Source organism: Lepidothrix coronata, unplaced genomic scaffold (genome assembly GCF_001604755.1).
Source record: "Lepidothrix coronata isolate B3197 unplaced genomic scaffold, Lepidothrix_coronata-1.0 Scaffold229, whole genome shotgun sequence".
NCBI lineage: Eukaryota > Metazoa > Chordata > Aves > Passeriformes > Pipridae > Lepidothrix > Lepidothrix coronata.
The window spans coordinates 945,406-964,362 of NW_016690409.1; the positions used below are offsets into that span (position 1 = coordinate 945,406).

The 18,957-nt window shown below is 40.0% G+C and overlaps 1 protein-coding gene across 5 annotated transcripts; it reads right to left on the reverse strand.

Annotated features, from left to right (window-relative positions):
• Window positions 1-562: 562 nt before the first annotated feature.
• On the reverse strand, window positions 563-18,900 carry BRCA1 (BRCA1, DNA repair associated). Of its 5 annotated transcripts, none has more exons than XM_017834203.1 (23): window positions 18,752-18,900; window positions 18,508-18,626; window positions 18,260-18,359; window positions 17,757-17,810; window positions 17,365-17,445; window positions 16,798-16,886; window positions 15,791-15,933; window positions 14,999-15,104; window positions 14,608-14,653; window positions 14,008-14,150; window positions 10,164-13,505; window positions 9,447-9,532; window positions 8,232-8,410; window positions 7,887-8,053; window positions 7,095-7,420; window positions 6,394-6,481; window positions 5,736-5,813; window positions 5,208-5,248; window positions 4,517-4,600; window positions 4,040-4,094; window positions 3,026-3,099; window positions 2,667-2,727; window positions 563-1,601 (listed from the first exon to the last, which is right to left on the reverse strand). In XM_017834203.1, exons 3-23 carry the CDS (start codon window positions 18,337-18,339, stop codon window positions 1,498-1,500), a joined length of 5,427 nt encoding a protein of 1,808 aa, XP_017689692.1. In that variant the 5' UTR covers window positions 18,340-18,359; window positions 18,508-18,626; window positions 18,752-18,900; the 3' UTR covers window positions 563-1,497. The 5 variants fall into 5 exon arrangements, with proteins under 5 accessions (XP_017689692.1, XP_017689689.1, XP_017689691.1 ...); XM_017834200.1 differs by having other exon boundaries at window positions 14,999-15,107; XM_017834202.1 differs by having other exon boundaries at window positions 14,999-15,107; window positions 18,468-18,626.
• Between the last annotated feature and the right edge of the window lie 57 nt (window positions 18,901-18,957).

Here is an 18,957-nt window from a genome sequence, read left to right on the forward strand (position 1 = left end):
ACATCTAACTGGCCAGTCCTTGCCCCCAGCTACCCTTTGAAATGTAGATTATAAAAACCAACCACCAGCCTGGACTCCAGAGATAAGAGGAGCATCATTCTGAAGGTGAGGCTGTGCTGGACAGCCTCAGGTATGGAATACTGTCACACAGAAGAAAACAGCAATGTATGTGAGGGGAGCAAACACACCACCAGCAGCAATGCCTGATCAGACCACCTGCACTTGGCAGCTGCAAGACACTTGATAACACATTTCCTTATCAGGGTGAGTAGGAATTACAATTCCCATTCCAGCCCTGAAACTCTCATTTACATTTCTGACCCCCCAGTAAGTTTCCACTTCCTTGCCCACTTCAGGAGGTTGGACTTCAGGTGTTTTTTCCACACCTGCCTCAGTGCAGAGACTGAGGGACTGGTTCACATAAGGAAAGCAAAACGACTAAGTGAAATACCTGCCAAAATAATTTTATTTCCTTTGAGTATTCCAATATTTACAAACATACTTTTGTAACTTTCCAAGACATCACCATCTGAGCACTAAACACTTTTCTGAACTTAGACACTTTTTTTTTTTTTTAAACAACCACTGCATGAGAACAGGTTTTCTTTCTGTTCTCAAAGTACAAAATTAGGTATGAAGTTGAATTGCTTGGCAACAGAAAGAAGCAACATATTTTCTTCCATAAAAAGTAATTTCTTTACAGCCTCATTTTGCACACAGGGACTATTAGAAGCAGATTCTTATTGGGCTTATTATGGGTCACTGGGATACTAAAGTGCATCTGTTCATTAACTCTTCACAGTGCCCCAGACACCTGTCAGAAATCAGATGGACAACACTGGTTTGGGCTCCTGGTTTTAAGGAGAGGTTTCTGTTGAGACTCAGTCACTGGCTTTCTGGGGGCTGTAAGTGTCAATGTTTCTGGTTAGGGTGAGTTGGCACTTTGATATACAACAAGAGAGCTGTTTGTGATGTTTTCAACACAACCAGTCAGTGGTCCAGACTGATGCATTAGTAATCACAAATGGTGTTCAGGGTTTGCATTTAAACAAAATGGAAACATGGGGGTTACTCCAGAGTGCAAGTACATTTTAATTCAAGCCCTGAGCCCAATATCCCTCTTTTAACTGTCTCCAAACTGGCCACAAGTATATAAAGAGAAACTGGCTGCAGTGGCAAATAACACATCACCATTTCTCCGAGGAGGTCATATTCTACATTTTCTAACTTTTAAAATTTGTTTAACATTTGTAATTTCAAAATAGTGCTTTATATTAATATAAATCTTTAAAGAACAGTGGCTAACTCTATCTGTAGATGGCAATGCTATATAAGCAATTTTATTTTTAATAAAAATCTATTAGTTTACTCTGAACAAGAACAGTAGACACACGTCGTCTCTGCGCGTCTCAAAAACTCTCAGTCCTTAAAATAATTTCAAACTGTCAGCACTGATCAGAATTTCTGAGCAATGGCCAAAAGAGCTGCTGTTAACCCTTAGAACACAAGGTAAGCATCAAACTTCTGGCACTCATAGCAAGCCACGCTGTCCAAGACCCACTCCCTCGTCACCATGGCAATGTGGCTCTGCTGCGGTATTGCTGGAAGACAAACACACAAACACACCACTTAGCAAGGAGTCAAAGCAAGTTTAAGGTGGGACCCACTACCAGTGTCTTTCAGATTAAGCTATTTGCTTTCTGTGTAACGTTTTAAAAGCCTTGGTAAAAAAAACCAAAGCCTGAAAGCGGTGCTGTGGCACTGCTGTTCCCTTTAACAGTGCAGGTAATACTGCTGCTCCAAGGAGAAGGGCTGGGTGGCAACTGGCCAAGCAGGAAGTAGTGAATGCCACGGAATAAACAGGAAAAGCAAAGAATGCAGTCCTTGTTATCTTTTACATTTCAGACCTCAGTGACAGAGCTCTGGTTCCTGTCGGCCCAGACATACAAGTATGTGACAAGCAATGAGTCTCATCAAGGCACAGGCAACATAAAATTACTGAAGCACTTTCAGACTGTTCTTCCACATTCCAGGATATTTTTGTTTTCTCATTTTTCCAGTCCCATGGAAACAGCTTTTTTTTTTTTTTTTTAACATCATCCTCCTGCTTCACTTTTTTGTTCAACTTCACTGTAAACTAACTAGCTCCCTTTCATTCTGGAACTCCCACTATCCCCTTTAAAAGTAAGTCAGTCTGGAACACCTGGACTTTCAAAGTCTCGTGGTTTCTCCAGAGCATTTTGGTTAAAAGAAAAAAGGCAAATTTATATCAGTTAAGGCTTTGTAGCAAGACATTGTTTCCAGACCAAGACAATCTTGTTCCATCTGAGACTTTCTCCTAGGTCTCACTGGTCCTCCAAGGACACCCTTCCCCACCTTTCAAAACCAATCTAATCAGAAAAGTTTCTGTAAAGCTGATGGTACACAGAGGACAACTGAACCAACAGCATTCACCTGCCACAGTAGGTTTTAAGATTCTATTGCTGATTCTCGAGACAATATACCTTGCGTTTCCAGATTTTTCTTTCAAGACTTACCTCCATCTCCAGATGCAGCAGGATTTTGATTCCTCTACAAACCTCTCTGATATTTAGCTATTAAAAGGACAGAGGTGACAAAAGCACTGAGTGTGTACCAGAAAACAGCCCATGACAGTGTCACTTTACCTCCATAATCTGTGTTTTCCTTCCAGGCATCTGGTTGCACAACCACAACAGCAGTAGAGTTCTATAAAAAAATTAAAAATGCTACTGTTATCTGTCTGTCCTTAAATGAGTCTCATATCTATCTGCAGAGAGCAATAATTGAGCTAACTCTGCTTCAGAGCATCACCTCAGAGAGGAATGTAAGAAGTAGTAGAGAGAAAAGGACATTAGCACCTAAGATTCTTCTGTGGTTTCTCTACAGGAATGCTTTGACTACATTCAGGCACTAAAGGCTTTTGGGGACAGAAAGGGAGGCCAAGTGCTGATCTGTGAACATGATGTGACTGTGGAAGGGTAATTTAACACTCAGGAACACTTACTGGGGTGTGTGTGAACAGATGAAGCTGCTTCACCACAGAGGCACCACAGAGCTCCACCATAGACTCCAGATGTTCTGAAGAAATCAGATGAGCAGTCTGTTACTTCAGTGTTTTAGATCAAGTTGGAATTGATACTATTCCCTGAGCCCTCGGGCATTTGTTCCAAGATACAAACTACCACAATCTGGAAGAGATGTTTAGCCTTGGTAGAATGTTAAGTCCTTTCACTTTCAAACCTGCTGAGGAGCATCAACTCCATCTTCCCTCACCCTCTAGTCAGGTCTACACAAAACAAAAAACTGAAAAAGCAAAGGAGCACATGCCCAAAACTTAAAGTCACAGTTTATTTCCCCTTATCATAAGAGACAAGAAATGCAAGACACGAAGTGAAAATTAAAAACCAGAAGTTAGAACTGTGATTAGTTCTCATTAAACTAAAGTAGTCAAAGTACTTAATTTCCACCAATTTGTTGAACTGACAGTGAAGAAGATAAACAAGTCTCTCAAGAGCCACAACTGACTATCACTTCAGCAGGTGAAAGCACTGTATCCTCTGTAGCAATTACTGTAAATGTCAAGAGATGTGAGGATATTTCACCCAGTCAAAAATAAACTTATTGGATAAATCAGAAAACATCTGATAAATAAGCCACAAAAATGGGGAGTTAGGTACAAATACTTTAAGTGGAAAAATCTTAGCTTAAGTTTTCAAAACATTTAATATAGTTTGTTAAAATTCAAAATAACAAGGTAAAGCTATGGTGCACAGGTTTTTCTTTGCATATAAGTTTCTGGTTTTGTTGTGTTTCAACTTTTAATACCTGCTCCTACAGATAGAAGGTTACACAGAGGACTGGCAACTGCTAGAAGAATGATACTTAGGAACCATTTACTAAGACAGAAGAAAATAATGCTCAAATACAAGTATTCAAGAGCATCTAAAAATTACCAGACAGCACGACACTAATGATTTTCCTTGCTAAGAATTCATTTAATTCCACTAAAAGGACTCACCTGTAGTCATATCAGTGAAAGGTCCATAGCAACAGATCTCAAAGTCTTTAAAGATCTGAAAAGAAAGGCACATATTACAGGGCACATATGGGGTTTTTAAAGGTCAATACTTAACATGCTGGTTCCACTGCACTTCCAGGGCTTGTTATCAAGTCATCACTATTTTCACAAAGTGCATCCCAAGGTCTTTGTAGCCTACAAACCAGGAGAATATCATCCAGGAGAATATCATCCCAGACCCTCAATCCCATGCTGTGTTATAAAAAGACAGCATTCACTCCAGGCCCAGTGAGTCACTTGGGCTCATCTGTTCTTCTGCAGAGCTCCCCCTTCATGTATGAGACTGCTTAATTTGTACAACTTTGTATACACAGAACAGCAGAGAAATGAGAAGAAGCTGCAGATACTCAGCTGGCACAGCCACAGATCTGGAACAGTCTCAGCAGGACAGAGTTTGCACCCCTGATATGCTCCTACCTTTTCAGTCTGAGCCTGTCTAGCCCTCTTAGGACCTTGGTGGTTTCGCCCATTGATTACATCTCCTCTGACTTCAAAGTCCTCCTGGAACACAACATACACAAGTAATCAGAAGTTAAGAGACTGAGAACACTTTCCTGTCAGTTCTGAAATCTGACAAGCTACAAATATGTGTGTGCAGAAAACTAATTAAAAGGCATTTAATGAGAAATGCTGGAGAGCAGCAATGAAACCCCTGCACCACCAGGCAATTTTAAAAGAAACAAATTATAGTCAAACTGTATAGTAGTCTAGCAAACTGGATGAAAAGAAGCAGCATGTTCCATGGTTATAATTAACTGATCAGTAAAGTCTCATTTGATAGAAATTATCAGTACAAAGTATTTCCTTAGGCAAAGGAAATCTTTTGCTCTATGCCATAATGTATCAATATCAGTAGGAATGCTTATAAAAAAGAATATATGTCTACAACCTGTTAACAAAACAAGAGGGACTTGATGTCCTCACTAACAATGAACATGAAGTGTTAGTGTGGCTTTTGCTCCTAACATTTGGTAAAACTAGAACCCTAGGTTTCAGACCAGAGTTCCATATATTAAATGTTTAGACAGTATCTGGGATTACTGCTAAATCCATCAGTGTAACAGCTTTACTTACCCATTTGACATTTCACCCAAGACAAAAGACCTACCTCATCCAGGATCCTTTCTTCTTTAAGAGACTGAATTACCCCTAAATAAAAAAAAATAAAAAATCAGAGCACAAGTCGTTTCATCCAGCAAAATTGTTCTTCCACTGCCAGTAGTCTGACTTCATTGCTATATTAAATTGAAAGTATTTGTACTAAAGGAATACTTCAGTACAAAGTATGTATGATGCTGAAAGAACTTTAAAAATTTATTTACCTTTTATAAATAATATTAATTTTACACTAATTGATGCCGTGCATCTCAAAGATTTAAATTAAGAGGGGAAAAAAAGACTTTTACCAGGGTGGGGAGCAATGTGGTTATTTGAACTCAGAAAATTAAAGAATTTTAATGTTGCTGTTTGTTTGGGGGTTTTTAATTTGAATTTATTTTTAAGTATTTAGAAGAAACACTGCAAAACATCAGACTCCAAGACATGAAGAGATCCTTTCCCCTTACTGTAAGAAGTGAAGATGATATTTGTGGTAGAAGGGCAAAGGCTGTTTACCTCTGAAACAAGTTATACCTACACTGATAACTAACCACCCATTTTCTTCCTGCAATGCCCAGGAAGTACTTCAGTGTCCGTTCACACACCAGCTCCTTGTCTGCAGAGAAAACAAGAGTAACAGCTCTAAGTTCTTCCATTAGCAAAAAAAAAACAAACCCCAGCTCAGGTTATTTGTGCTTAAAACCAAAAGTGCAGCAGCAAAATATCAAAACTGCAGAAAGATTCCAAAATTCTAGTGTCCTGATTTTACTAAATTGAAGGAAATTAGCAGAAAGTAATCCCATGTACCACTTGTGAACCATTTTTTAGTTATTTAATAGAGAGAAGAGGCAAGAAAAAATATGATTTCTTTGGGAACCACCTTCATTTCCTTTTGGTTGGTTATGAACTACTTCACACTAATGTGCTGTAAACACCTGAAAATTATGACTAAACAGCTAGAGAAACAAATATCAAATATTCCTGTGTGAATCACAAGGAAAAATGCACCCCCCACTCTGATTCTGTGAAACACAGTAAGAAAGATTCCCAAGCTTAAAATTTATGATGAACAATCAACACCTTCTCCTCAAACTTACTCAAATTTATTGCTGATCTGTCTGCTTGTTGGTTAGACTAAAGGTAAAATTCTATATGGTCTGTCAATGTAGGATTTGGCCACACAGATCCCAACAAACCTGTTTTCATTATGACATGGGTTGTTCCTTCAGTAATGTGATTAGATAAAGTGCTCTGAGTTTTTCTTGCAAACTTCTGGACCACCAACTGAAAAACAGTTAAAAAAATCAATAGGTAGCAAAACAGGTTTAAACCCAACAGCCCCAGTTTGCAGGACCATAACATAATAGCACAGTCCCTTTAAAGTAACAGTTTTATTTGTGTTGGCACACAGAATGTATGTTTCCTTAACAGTCAATAATTTTGGCACCATTCAGCAGATTAAAGTAAAGCAAAGCTGTTGGTATGTGGTTTATAAAAAAAAGCCAAATCCTGTTGGGAACTGAGTGCAGAAACAGGTTTATTAGCAACTCAGAACTACTACTTACAGAAATCCTCCCCAAGTGAACCAACCACTCAAACAGCCTCTTGCCCAGGCCCAAGGCTGTCTGGAAGTCCTCTGGCTTTGGAACAGTGTGTTTTTCCCCTGGACATTAGGAGTCATTTAAAAAGCTCAAATGTCACTAACCTTAATAGTGCCATTACAGGCAGCATCCTTCCCATTGTTAGGAGTGGAGAAGTTTGAGCTGAGTTGCTGTGTTACTCATCTGCAGCTCCCACAAGATTAGTTTCTATCATACTTAGAGATCTCTCTTCTGAGGACTACAGTGGTAATCAGGAATCATTAATTAGTGATGTCAAACTTCTGGAATTTACTTACATGTTCGCTGTGATTCAGACCTGATGCCACAATTGACATTTCTTTCCTCTTAGTCACAACTGGACTCGGAGCATTTTCTTTCCCAGCTGCATTGTGCAGGACAGGTCCAGGAAAACAGCCACTTTTCTTCAATCTGTGTCCTGGACCACAGCTTTTATTAGTGCTCTGAGCTACAACAGACCCATTTGTGGCGTCAGGAGTTTGAGGGTTAAGAAGCCTTGTAGAGGAGGAAGAGTTATTTGGATTCTTGGTCACATTTCCAGAGAGATTTGATGAGACAGATGCACTGTTTTGCCTGGTCCCAGGTTTCTGCTCCTCTGCATTTTCTGAAGGAAAAGAGAAATTACTCCTTGAGAAAATTTCATCTTTCCTGTAGTCATGGTAGAAGGCTGTTGCTCTCTCTACCTTTTAGGTTTAAGTTCTGCAGTTACTTCCTTTCCTTATGTGTTTATTCCTTCATCTTTGCCTCTATCATTACTTTTTCCTGATTTACAGTGAAGACACTAAAATACCTGTGAAACTTCCAGTAGTGTATTATCATAAACTATGAATTTAGAAGTGAGACAGAAAAACTCCTATTAGTGTCAAAATGTTGTCCCACCCCATGGGCAGCCATACAGCTGGGCTACCAAACAAGCAGTAACAGCTTTTTAAATTGGCCAGGAACATATAAATTAAGATCCTTGATTTACAAGAAGATGATGTATATCTTGCTGGTGTGTAAAAACATGAGAAGAGCAGGGAAAAAACCCACCAGAATTCAAAATGTGTTGGCTGCCTCTTCAATGTTACCTGTTTCAAGCTGACACTGCCTGTATTCTTGCACTGCCTCCTGCACAGGTTTTGTCTTTTCACAAGGAGGTTTGTTCTTTAGAACATTGTCACACTCAAGGCCTTTCTCCAGATCTGGTCTCTTTAACAAACAGGATTCAGAAGATGGGAGCAACAGTTCTGGAGACCTTGAGAGAGGAAAATTGATTTTAGTACCTTTTTCACTCTTCGTATCAGAGTCATGCATCAACAGCAAAGGTACTCTAATTGCTCAGAAGTATTTATTTCAAGATTTTAAATTTTTTTTAATAGAAATTTAGAAATAAAACCAAACAAAAAACCCCCAAACAGACCCAAACCACTGACCTTTCTTTTTCTTGTCTCGTTTGTTCCATTTCCAATGTTCTTTCCCTACTGGGATGTGGCAGTTCACTATGGATAGGCAAAAATTCACAGGCCTGGCTCCCTTGTTGCTTCAGTGCTGCTTCAAGCACAGCCATTTCTTGCTGAAGTTTTCTCAGACTATTTTGCATAGCATTCTTCTGCTGCAAAGGAGACACAGGAGTGCCAACATCAGCAAACTCAGGATTTAACAAGTGCTTGGAAATTAGGAGCAGCAAAATTGTTTGGAATCGCTTTTTTGCCACATGTTCAAAAGGTGACTGTGGTGCTTTTACTGTTACAAATAGTGCACACCCCCCACTGTCAGAAGCAAAACCACCCAACCAACCACACACTCATTTTGCCAGTCACATTATTTCAGTTTAGATCACTCAGAGTTTAATCAGTGAGAAAAAAAATACAGAACTTATGCACAGATTTAAGTAATTTTGTTCAAACTGCATTAGTAACCTTATTTAAAATTTAATAATGAACATCAAGTACTGAGCCTCTGCACTTTCCACGATTATTAAGAGCCCCAAAGACCATTTAAAGGACTAAAATATATTATATTCCTTTTCCTTATCTTCCCTCTCAAAAATTACATTAAATGTTTAAAAATATGCCATAGGCAGCTCCTCATAAGAACAGTTCAGGGCTTCAAAGGATCCTTTTAAAAACCCAAAACCCTCACCCTACATGATAAAGCAGTTTCCACAGAACTGAATATTCCATTTACAGCTCCAGCACTGGCACCATGTGGAACTTCTTTGTTACTGAACCCATAAAAACCCCCAACCAAACAGAAAACCACTGCCCCACCACAAGCCAAACCCCCCCACCAATCTGTACTACCACAAATCCATTCAACCCAGGCACATCCCAGAATCTGTATCCATGAAGCCACATCAGGAAGCAACGTCCTGCCAGCTGATCACATTTTACACTGATGCAGTAAAAAGAAGAATAACTCAGAAAGGATAAAATTAAGTTCACTCTTCTCTGACATACATAAAATTCACAGAGTTGATAATGCTGGAAAGAGATTTAGCACAAGACTTATCTTGAAGTCACACAGGACAAAAAAAAAAATCCTAAAGCAAAAAAAAAAAAATCAAACCAAAACAAAAAAAAAAAAAAAAAAACAATCAAAAAACCAATGCAAGCTACTTCTAGCACTTAATGTATAAACTCACTGACCTGTGTAGTAAGGATTTCACCCTGAGAGAATGGTCCACATGAATCTTCTACAATACTTGTTTCACTGTCATATCCAGATGCTTCGCCTTGAAGAAGGTGGAAAAAAAAAAATCTGAGTTAAAGAAAAAAAAAACCACCAAGATACAACTAACCAATGAACATTATATATAATATCTTACTACAAAGATCTTTTAGACAACTAACTATAATGCAAAAGTGACAAGCTTTGACAATATTGAAATTAGAAGCACAGATCTATTTTAAGTGAACAGTTCAAAGAATATCATGTGAAACACACAGCAAAGTAAACAGAACTCAGTGTGTCAACAGTGATAAGAGAGTCCTAAACGTTTATGAAAGCCTTAAAAATGTCATAATATTTGCCACAAAATTCTACAGCCAATTTCAACAAACATCTCACGTGGGTGAAAAGCTTAGGTGGGCTGTATGAAATTTTGCTCAAAAATGAATGTCCCATCAGACAGCCTCTAGTGTCCAGCCTATTCATTTGTGCTCTGAACAAAGAAGACTGGAAGAACATAGTTTTCAGGAAATAAGCCACTGAGGGCTTTTTGTTTGATTGTTTAGGGCTGATACATTCCTTTGGAGAGCAAGCACCTCATAAATACAGAACAAAGTTCCCGTGCAAACACCAAAAACCCCTGTGTGTAATGACATCACAAACACAGCTGCAAAGATGAAAATCTTGGTTTGTACCTGGGTTTGCTCCCATGTCTGGGTCTTCTTGGCATTCATCTTTGAAGCTGGTTTTGGTCCTCTTCAGCCTTCCATTACAACTCTGAGAAGTTTCTTTACTCTCATTCACGCCGGTCACTTGTTTGGATTCATCAATTTGCAGCAAAAGTTTCTTCAGCTCCTGGGCTCCGTTAACTGATTCTTCAGACAGGGACTGGGAAGAAAATAAGTTGACAGAGCATTCTGACTCCTGGCTTGGTGAAACACACACACTGCCTTGGGCAACTTCAGGCATTTTCTGCATAATATTGTCCCCATTACTTCCACTGTGAGGTGATGTGTTGGGACTAGCTGAAGACTCTATCACAGGTGTCACTTGTTTATCAGTCTGCAAGGGTGTGCTTACTGATTTGCCAAATACTAATGTCTGAAAACATGGCAGATCTTCCTCCTCACAGGATTCTTCATCCGAAGATGGCAGTTTCCGCGCTCGTCTTCGAGTCTTTTGAATTCTTTGAGATCTTGGCTTAGAACCAACATTTCTGTTGTGTGGTTCTTTTTCCAGGGCATTGTTGCTTCCTTTGGCAAACACTGCAGATTTCTCTCTCCTATCAGTTTCACAAAAGCTGGTGTTCTCTTCAAAATCAGCATCAGAGCCCAGTAAGCCATCGGGGGTTTCAGACAAACCTGTAAAACCACTGTTCCCTCTAAGAGCCTCTGCAACTAAACCCTCAGGCGTTGCTGTGCCAGCACTTTGGGTTGCTTGTTCTTCATTCCCCTTTATTCGTTTTCCTTCGCTTTTGCTACTTTTTTTCCTAATGAATTCAGCAGGACTTTGCTGACAACTTCCAGGACAAATCATGGAGCCAGATTGAAAATGTAGACTTGGTTCTTTGTCATCAACAACTTTGGTCTTTCCTTCCAGACTGCTTCCTGAAGTGAAGCCTATCTCATTGGTTTGTGTGGAATCATGCTCTTCTATGTTACTCTGACCACTTTGGCTTCTATTACTTCTGACTGGGTTCTGTCTCAACTCACTTTCTATCCCTGTGTCAGCTGACACAGGCTTTTCATTGCCCTGCTTGCCTTTTAGTGATGGGTTTTTGGCCTCAGTCCCAGCAGTCCCCATTCCCACTGGTGTCAGAGTCCCTTTCTTTGCAGCTTGAGAAACAGCATGTCTGTGTTCTCCTGTGCTGACAGCAAAGCAAGTCACATCATCAACACAGGCAGACTCACAGGCCTTAAGCTTCTCTTTCTCACAAACCCTTCTCAAGCTTTCAGCAGTTGCTCTCTCCTCTTGCAAGTTTTCTGCTTGTAAACGTTTGCTATGCTTATTTTCTACCTGAGCAGCACGTGATGGATTTAAAGTTTCAGAATCAGGATCTTCTGCTGCACAGCTCTGCCTGGGAGCCCGGAAAAGGCTGAAGGACAAGCGTTTTGAATGCCTAAATATATTTCGCAGGTACTGTGTGTCTAATTCACTGTCTTCTGCTTCCTTGGTCGATTCCGAAACAGTTTTAGCCAGGGGCAACTTCTCAGTTCTTAAGTGCCCTGGAACACTCTGTGAATCGTGCCCACATTCCTGTGGAAAGGCAGTAAGTGATTCAGTCACCTCTTCACTCTGAGGGGAAGCAGTTTGCACAGCAGGCACTGAAGGAGGCTGCAGGAGGAGAGGGCTACCTTGTATTTCACTGTCTTGAGAACCTGCATAAGGTGTAAAGGAACCACAGTTTGGAGGCTGACATGAAGATGCAGGATTGAAGAGACTTTTTCCAGTTTCTGCAGTGTCACATAAACTCTTTGGACTAACCTGCATTTCATTTGCTTCCAGATCACCTCCCTTCAGACTAGTGACTGCCTCAGAACTCAGCATATCCTGAGGCTCACACAGGTCTTTGCATTCAGCAGCCTGAGCTGCCACATTCTTTTGGTCTCCAGAGACAGATCCTCCATGGTCACTGCCATTCTTTCGTGGTCCCTTTGCTATTACTCCTTTTCCTGTTTCTTTTGTCATTTCTTTCATTTCTTCAGAGAGTAACTGAAGCCTCCTGCTGCGCCTGACTTGGTTTTGCTCAGAATCAGCTCTCCTGGGCTCTCCACTGCTTGGATAGCTATCAATCTGTGGCTCAGTTGGATCAGGGGAAACAGAGTTTCTGTCCACTGCTAACTGCAGAGCACACATGGCTCTAGTGGAACGCCTGCATCTTTTTGCTGCAGAACTTTTTTTAGTGCTTTTCTGATCACTGACACACATTTTTAGCTCCTCATCACAGTGCTTGCTAGTCACCTTTTCAGTAGCTTTTTTCCATGTGGCCCCTCCTCCTTCCTCATGTCCTGTTAGTGTATTATCCACTCTATTCTGAGAGAGGTGACTCTCATTAACAGCAACACTTCCATCACATCTTTTCTTTTCAGCATCTCCAAGGCATCTGCTAACACTTTCAGGGCCTCCATCTGCCTCTCCTGTATCTTTTTTCTCGATGAAATCCTCAGGTTGCAGGACACAGGCAGTCTTCCTTTTTCGTTTGGGTCTGTCTCTGCTGGAATTGTTCAAGCACTTATCAGCAGCCACATCTTTCTTTTTTGTAGTAGATAAAATGTCTCTGGAGGTAGAAGGGAGATTTGCTTTCCTCTCTCTTCTGTAGGTTTTTCCAAATATTTTGTCTTTGATGCTATCTGCTGTTTGCTTTGACCATCTCTTGTTTCTTTCAACCACTGCAATTTCCATGGAATCTACCACAGGGTCAGTATTTTCTGAAATACAGGATTCTTTATCTGATGAATGTGCATCTCCTTCACCTGAAACATCAGTTCCTCCAGCAGAATCATCCAGGGAAGAATTGGAAGACAGGATCTCGTTACTTTTTGAAAACCATTCATTGACTTTCTGAATGCTTCGCTTCAGTCTCTTCCTGGAGACTTGATCCAGGGTGGCAGAGGGAAGTGTCTTCTCTGGCTGAAGTAGCTTCTCCTGAGGCAGTTCTTTGTCATGGAAAGAGTCAGAGTCACTCTCAGGTTCACACACCTCCACAGCTTCCTCACTTTGTAAAACAGTATCCATTTCCTGGTTTTTATCCAGCCTGCTCCCTGAACCACCTTTTAAGTCAAACTCTTTGTTTTTACTGTTGTACTGAGTTGGCTCTTCATCCGTTTCTTCTGTGTTCTTGAAGAATGACGTGCCCCTGTTCACTGTGGGACTGGAATTACCTATTCTGTCACACTGCTCTGGAGGCAGGTCTGCAGCAAGAACATCTAAAGGGGAACTCTGGCATTCAGTCATATTCACTTGGTCAGGTTTGGCACAATCAGCAACGCTCTGAATGCTTTTCTTGCTCAAGCCTTCCTTCAAGAAATCACTTTCACCTGTTAGATTTATAAGAATTGTAAATTATTAAGCCCTATTTTACACACACAAACACAACAATGAGCTTGATGGCTACTTTGTTTTAAAAGAACTGCTCTTATTTCCCCCCCAAACCAGAATATTACACTGCACAAATCTCCCTCTAGAGAAAAGCAGAAAGATATTACATATGTTCTTCTAACTTCCTACATGAATTACCAGACAGTGCTCTCTGTTTGTACTATAAGGGACAATATGGCTTACAGAGAATAATTAAATTTTGCATTTTGATCAAGTTACTTTTTTCCTTTCTGTTCCTGTGCACAAAATATACACATTTTAAGTATCTAGTCAACCAGAACAGTCTTGTATTAGTGTCATGTAGGCATCAGCAGAACTACAACATACAAGACTGCAACTATATGTATATCTATCTATCTAGATATATGTAAAATAAAAATATTAACTTGTGGTGCTTCTTTCAAGCTTAAATCATCTTTGTCACCAAAATAACAGACACACCTATGACATTTGGTAGTGTTATTTCTTTGGCACACAGCTTGTCAGGCTGTGCACTGCAGGAATTTTCATTCCCCTTCTCAACACTCTCAAGTTCTTCTAGCTTTTCTTGACAAGGAATCTGAACTGCAGCTTTGTCTTTAAACCTGTTGGGAAGGGAAATCTTTTACTACAGAGAAAGCCACAACAGATAGATGATTATACTTGTTTTTACCTTTTTGCTCTCTGAAATAGTTCCTGGGGAAGTCAGGGTGCATAATTGATATTCACCACAACTAGATCCCTTCAGAGTTTCAGGCCACATCTTTAAGAGATCCCCTCTCACATTCCAGAATTTAACACACTAAAGCACAGTACCTACTTTTCTGTTGAAGGACTAATGTCTACGTAAGCAACAAAACATTTAGAAAAACCATTTAAAGCACATAATACCACAAAGGGTTAAAATTCAGCCACCCATTCTACCCCAATGCCCTCGAAGTTGAAAATCATTTGTCAGTTTAAGAATTCTACCAGTCCTCTGCCAAGGAACTAAAACACAGCAATGAGAACACTGAACTATTGTCTTTAGAAGATATGAATTCCTTAATCACCTTCACTTACCCAGTTTTGCTTGCCTGTTTAAAAAACTCTTCAGAGGATTCAGACCCTGAAAACAAATCAGCTGTTACTCTGGTTGGAATGATTCAGAGAAAGGTGACTTGCTAGAGTCAGTGTTTATCATCACATGCAGGCCTAGTTCTTTCTAGAGGTAGATGCTTTCAACTTTTATCAGATGAAATCAAGTTCAATCATAAAGCATTTCACCTAATTATAATGATTTCTGTGTAGAAATATCAACACGCCTTTAGCATAAAATTCTGTTTAAATACAGTAATTGGTAACAGGAGTTATTTAGCTAAAAGTTAATGTCTAATTTCTAAATTTATACATGACACAGCTGCTACTGCATTTTACATAAGATCAACTAGTGTGGATCCACAACAGATCTTACCCAACTCCACATAAACCCCTTTCTGAGAGTCACATTTCTGGGGGTTGTTTCTGAGGCGACACCTTTTGACCCTGGTATCTGTAAGCTGAGTATTCCCAGTAGTTTCCTGCTGACAGGAGAACAGAAATAAAGTTATTTATAACAGCAGGCTACTTAAAAATACCCTCACTTGTAATTATTTAAACCATAGCAGGAAGGGCTGATAGAAATACTCTGTCATATGAATTGGTGGCCTCTGTGCAAAAATACACAAGTAGTTTATTATATTGATATCAGTAATGGAATGTGTCAATAGAAACAATTATTGTGCATCTGACAGATCAAAACAATAACACTTTGATCTTACATTCTGTATTATCCAGCATTCTGTTCAACATCAAGCAGGTGAGAACCAAAACAGTCACACACACAGAACAATCACCCCAAGCTGAGTGATGCCTTAAGTATCCCAAGACATAATCTCACCACTAAAAAAAATAAACCCCCTACAAATAGTTAGAACAGCCTCATGAAACAAGCAGGACAGACAACTTTTCAAGCCTAGTTTCAGTAACAGACTGTAATATGGAAATATCATCTATAAGTTCAGGTTCTTTATGCAAATATCTTTTTCAAGTAGGTTAGGAAGACAAAAATATGTAAATGTCCCTGTCCAGAGTATTAATCAAGTCAAACAGCAACCTCAGAGCAACCCAAAATCTCCTTCTTCATTCATTTATGTCTTTGCATCAATATACATTCCACATAAACTTCTAAACAACCCAGGAAAATAAAATGGGGAAAAACAATTACCAAGGTGGTGTTTTCTTGTCCATTTTTAGCACTTTTTCTCCTGTTTCTGAAGCCCTTACTTTGAATGACAGAACTCTCTTTACACAGGAGCTCAGCAGCAGTGGCTTCTGTGGGTGTTTTGCGAATGTGGTGACTCTTTAAAACTGAAAAATGTTAAGGGGGGGGAAAAAATAATTGAGTATGACACAGCTTTATATATTAATGAAATAGCCTTGCACAGAACCCAAGCACCTAGTGCTGCAGTATAACTATCAAAGAAAGAAATCTCATTGAATTATTAGTCTGATTGTTTTTCTGAGTTTTCTTAAAATTTTAAGTAAAATCTTGATCTCGCCAACTAATTTTTTCAACCAATTTTGCTTATACAGATAAGAACAAGGATCTAATGCTACTGATTTTAGAATGGCTGAGCAAGTTGAGAAGAACTTGAAAACAAAGTATCTTTCACAGCACAATAAACAAAACCCCACCCCAAACAAAAGTCAATAACCACCATCTGCCCCCAACCAGAACGTCTTGTCTATCAAAATATAAACAGGCACATGTCTGACGTGCCAATACCCTTTACAAGGCACTTACTACTAAAAAGAATAAATTTGGATTCCCAAAGGATCTATCTGAATAAGACAGGTTAACATACATCTGCTAATTCGGGCTCTGAGATTGTTTAACAAGTTAAAGCTGCAAGGCTGGGCATCATCAAGAGCAGAACTTCACCTCACAATTACAGATTAAACATTTGATGCACGTTCAGCCACATTTCAGAAACTGAACATAAGATTGGGTGGAGGTCATCAAACACACAGTAAAACTGTTTAGGAGGTTTTTTAAAAATATTTTGGAAACTTAATGGAACTTATGCTTCTACACCCAAGGAAAAAAGCCTTTTGATAATTCTTCCCATGTTTAGTATTGCACATTAAATGGGATACCTTTTAGGAATTATGACATAAATGTCAAAACCTTATTTAAAAAAAAAGTTGGGGGCACACATTCACACCACTTACACTTCACTCCAGTGTCAAGCTCAAAAGCATGGATAGTTTCCAACAGTCCTTCAATTAGTTGCTTAAATCTGGAATTTTCTTTCAGGCTCCTGAAACAATATCAGAACTTGAGTTGTTTTAAGACAAATGACTGTAAATTCTTCTCTTAGAATTTAGACTGAACAAAACAAGGGGTAAAACTCTAAAGTGTAAGATGAGACAATGAGAACTTGTTGCCAAGAAATAACACAGTTTCCCCAAACAACCACTGCCATGTGAATTAAAACTATCACAAAAGTGAACATTTCATATTTTTCCCCATGTAGGTTCAGTAGAGTTGTAATGACTGAACACTAATACAGCACAAACATTTGTGAAGAGAGGGGTGTTCCCCTGCAATCACTTGGAAAAAGCTTACACTGAGGTAAGGTACTACAGCTGCTCCTTTAGACATAGACAGTTTATTTAATAACCACCTTTTCTTCTTTATTTTAGTCTTATGCTGAGACATTTTAAGACAACTGTTAGCCTTTCCTCACAGCCCAGACCTCTCATTCTCAAGTCCCCTTACAAAGACAGGTTTCCCACCTCTTGGTAACTTCAGTCTTACACAGAGGACACTGTATCACACCTCTTTTCTTTTTGCTGAGAAGTTTGAACATGCAGAACCTAGGAAAAAATAAAAGTCTTGATAGTAACAAAAGGAGATTATTTTTCTTAAAACTGAACGTGCACATTCGTGACTTAGTAGAAATCCTTTGTTATCAAGTTTTATTTTTGTTCTGATTTTACAGTGGGTTCATTGATCCCCTTTGACACACCTGGGAAGCTGCAGTTCTCTCTCCTGCTGAACTGATTTTTCCTTTAAAGTAGCTACACAAGAAGTTCCCAAAACACAGTATAAATAGAGGATTTGCACTAAAGAAGCATACATGGAAATTAAAAACAGATTGACTGAGTATTGCACTCTTCAAACCTACCTGCAGAATATGTGATCACATTTTGTTGAAACTGGCTCTTGTACCACATCCAAGCTACAAAAAGAAAAACGAACACAGAATGAAAAAAGAAGTTACAGACACTGCAGGGATCCATCCTCTAAGTAGAACCTTTGCTATTTCAGCATTTGTTTGCTGACCTACAGACCTCACTCACTTTTCAGAGACAAAGGGCAAAGATCCACACTGCTTTACAAACAATACTCTAATCCAATCAGACAGTGTTTTTCCCTCTCTGGATAGAGGACTGACATATTTAGTTCGTAAGAGAAAAACAAAATTTACTAGAACATAAAAGCAAGATATACATTCTGTCTTAGACTTTGTCACTTCAGCCTTACAAAACATCAATATGTAGTCTTCAGCAAGAATCCCTTTGATTTCTCATAAGTCGTTGAACTGACAAACCATTTGCAAAGAAAGGGGAGAACAAAATAAAACCCAAAACCACTCATTAACCACACTGATATCACTGCCGGGCATACCATATTGGGCACTCCAAGTTCTTCTGCATAGCTGAAAGCACATTTTGCACGTGGCCAACAGTAACCACTGAGAAGTCCATCCTTCACGTCCAAAAATAGTCTAGAGAAAAATAAATAAATAACAATCAGCTTTGTTTCTGCTCTGCTGCATCCCGTGACCGTCTCCTCCCACACGGCTCTCCCCAACTTGTGGAATGGTATCAAATACCTCGCTACTACTTCTTGGGTAAGAGTTTACGAGTTCTTACTCTGAATGCTGACAGTTAAAGCCTCTCAAGTGTCCTGTAGCCAAAGGAGAGACCGGAAGGGGTTTACTGCGGCTTTCAGCAGAAACTCTGGGCGCAGAGCCCAAAACAGCGGAAAGTACCTGAAAACAAAAGGAAACCATAAGAGCTTACCGCGGCGGCAGCTCGCAGACCGGAGGGGCCTTTGCAATAAGGCCTGTCCGCAGGCCGATGCGAAGCGTCCCAGCACCCAGCTCCCTGCACTCACTCCGCCCGCCCGCCCGAGGAGCACGAATGGTCGCTTTCACGGCCGCCGGGGCACGGGCGGGGCCGGTGCAGTTGTGCCAGCCCGGCGGTGACGGTGACGGTGACAGCGGCGGTGGCGGTGGCGGTCCCGGTCCTGTCCCTCAGCGCCGCCCCGAGCGCCGCATTTCGCGCCCTTTCCACCGCTCCAGGCGCAGCCAATCAGGCCCG

What these genes read in the sequence shown, in the direction of transcription:
- BRCA1 (XM_017834200.1), bottom strand. Translation starts at nt 18,339, where the DNA reads ATGGACTTCTCAGTGGTTACTGTTGGCCACGTGCAAAATGTGCTTTCA. An exon ending in TGTGATCACATATTCTGCAG is followed by an intron (nt 17,446 to 17,756) that starts GTAGGTTTGAAG and finishes ATTTTTTCCTAG; the next exon opens with GTTCTGCATGTTCAAACTTC. An exon ending in GGAAAACACAGATTATGGAG is followed by an intron (nt 1,602 to 2,666) that starts GTAAAGTGACAC and finishes TTTGTCTTCCAG; the next exon opens with CAATACCGCAGCAGAGCCAC.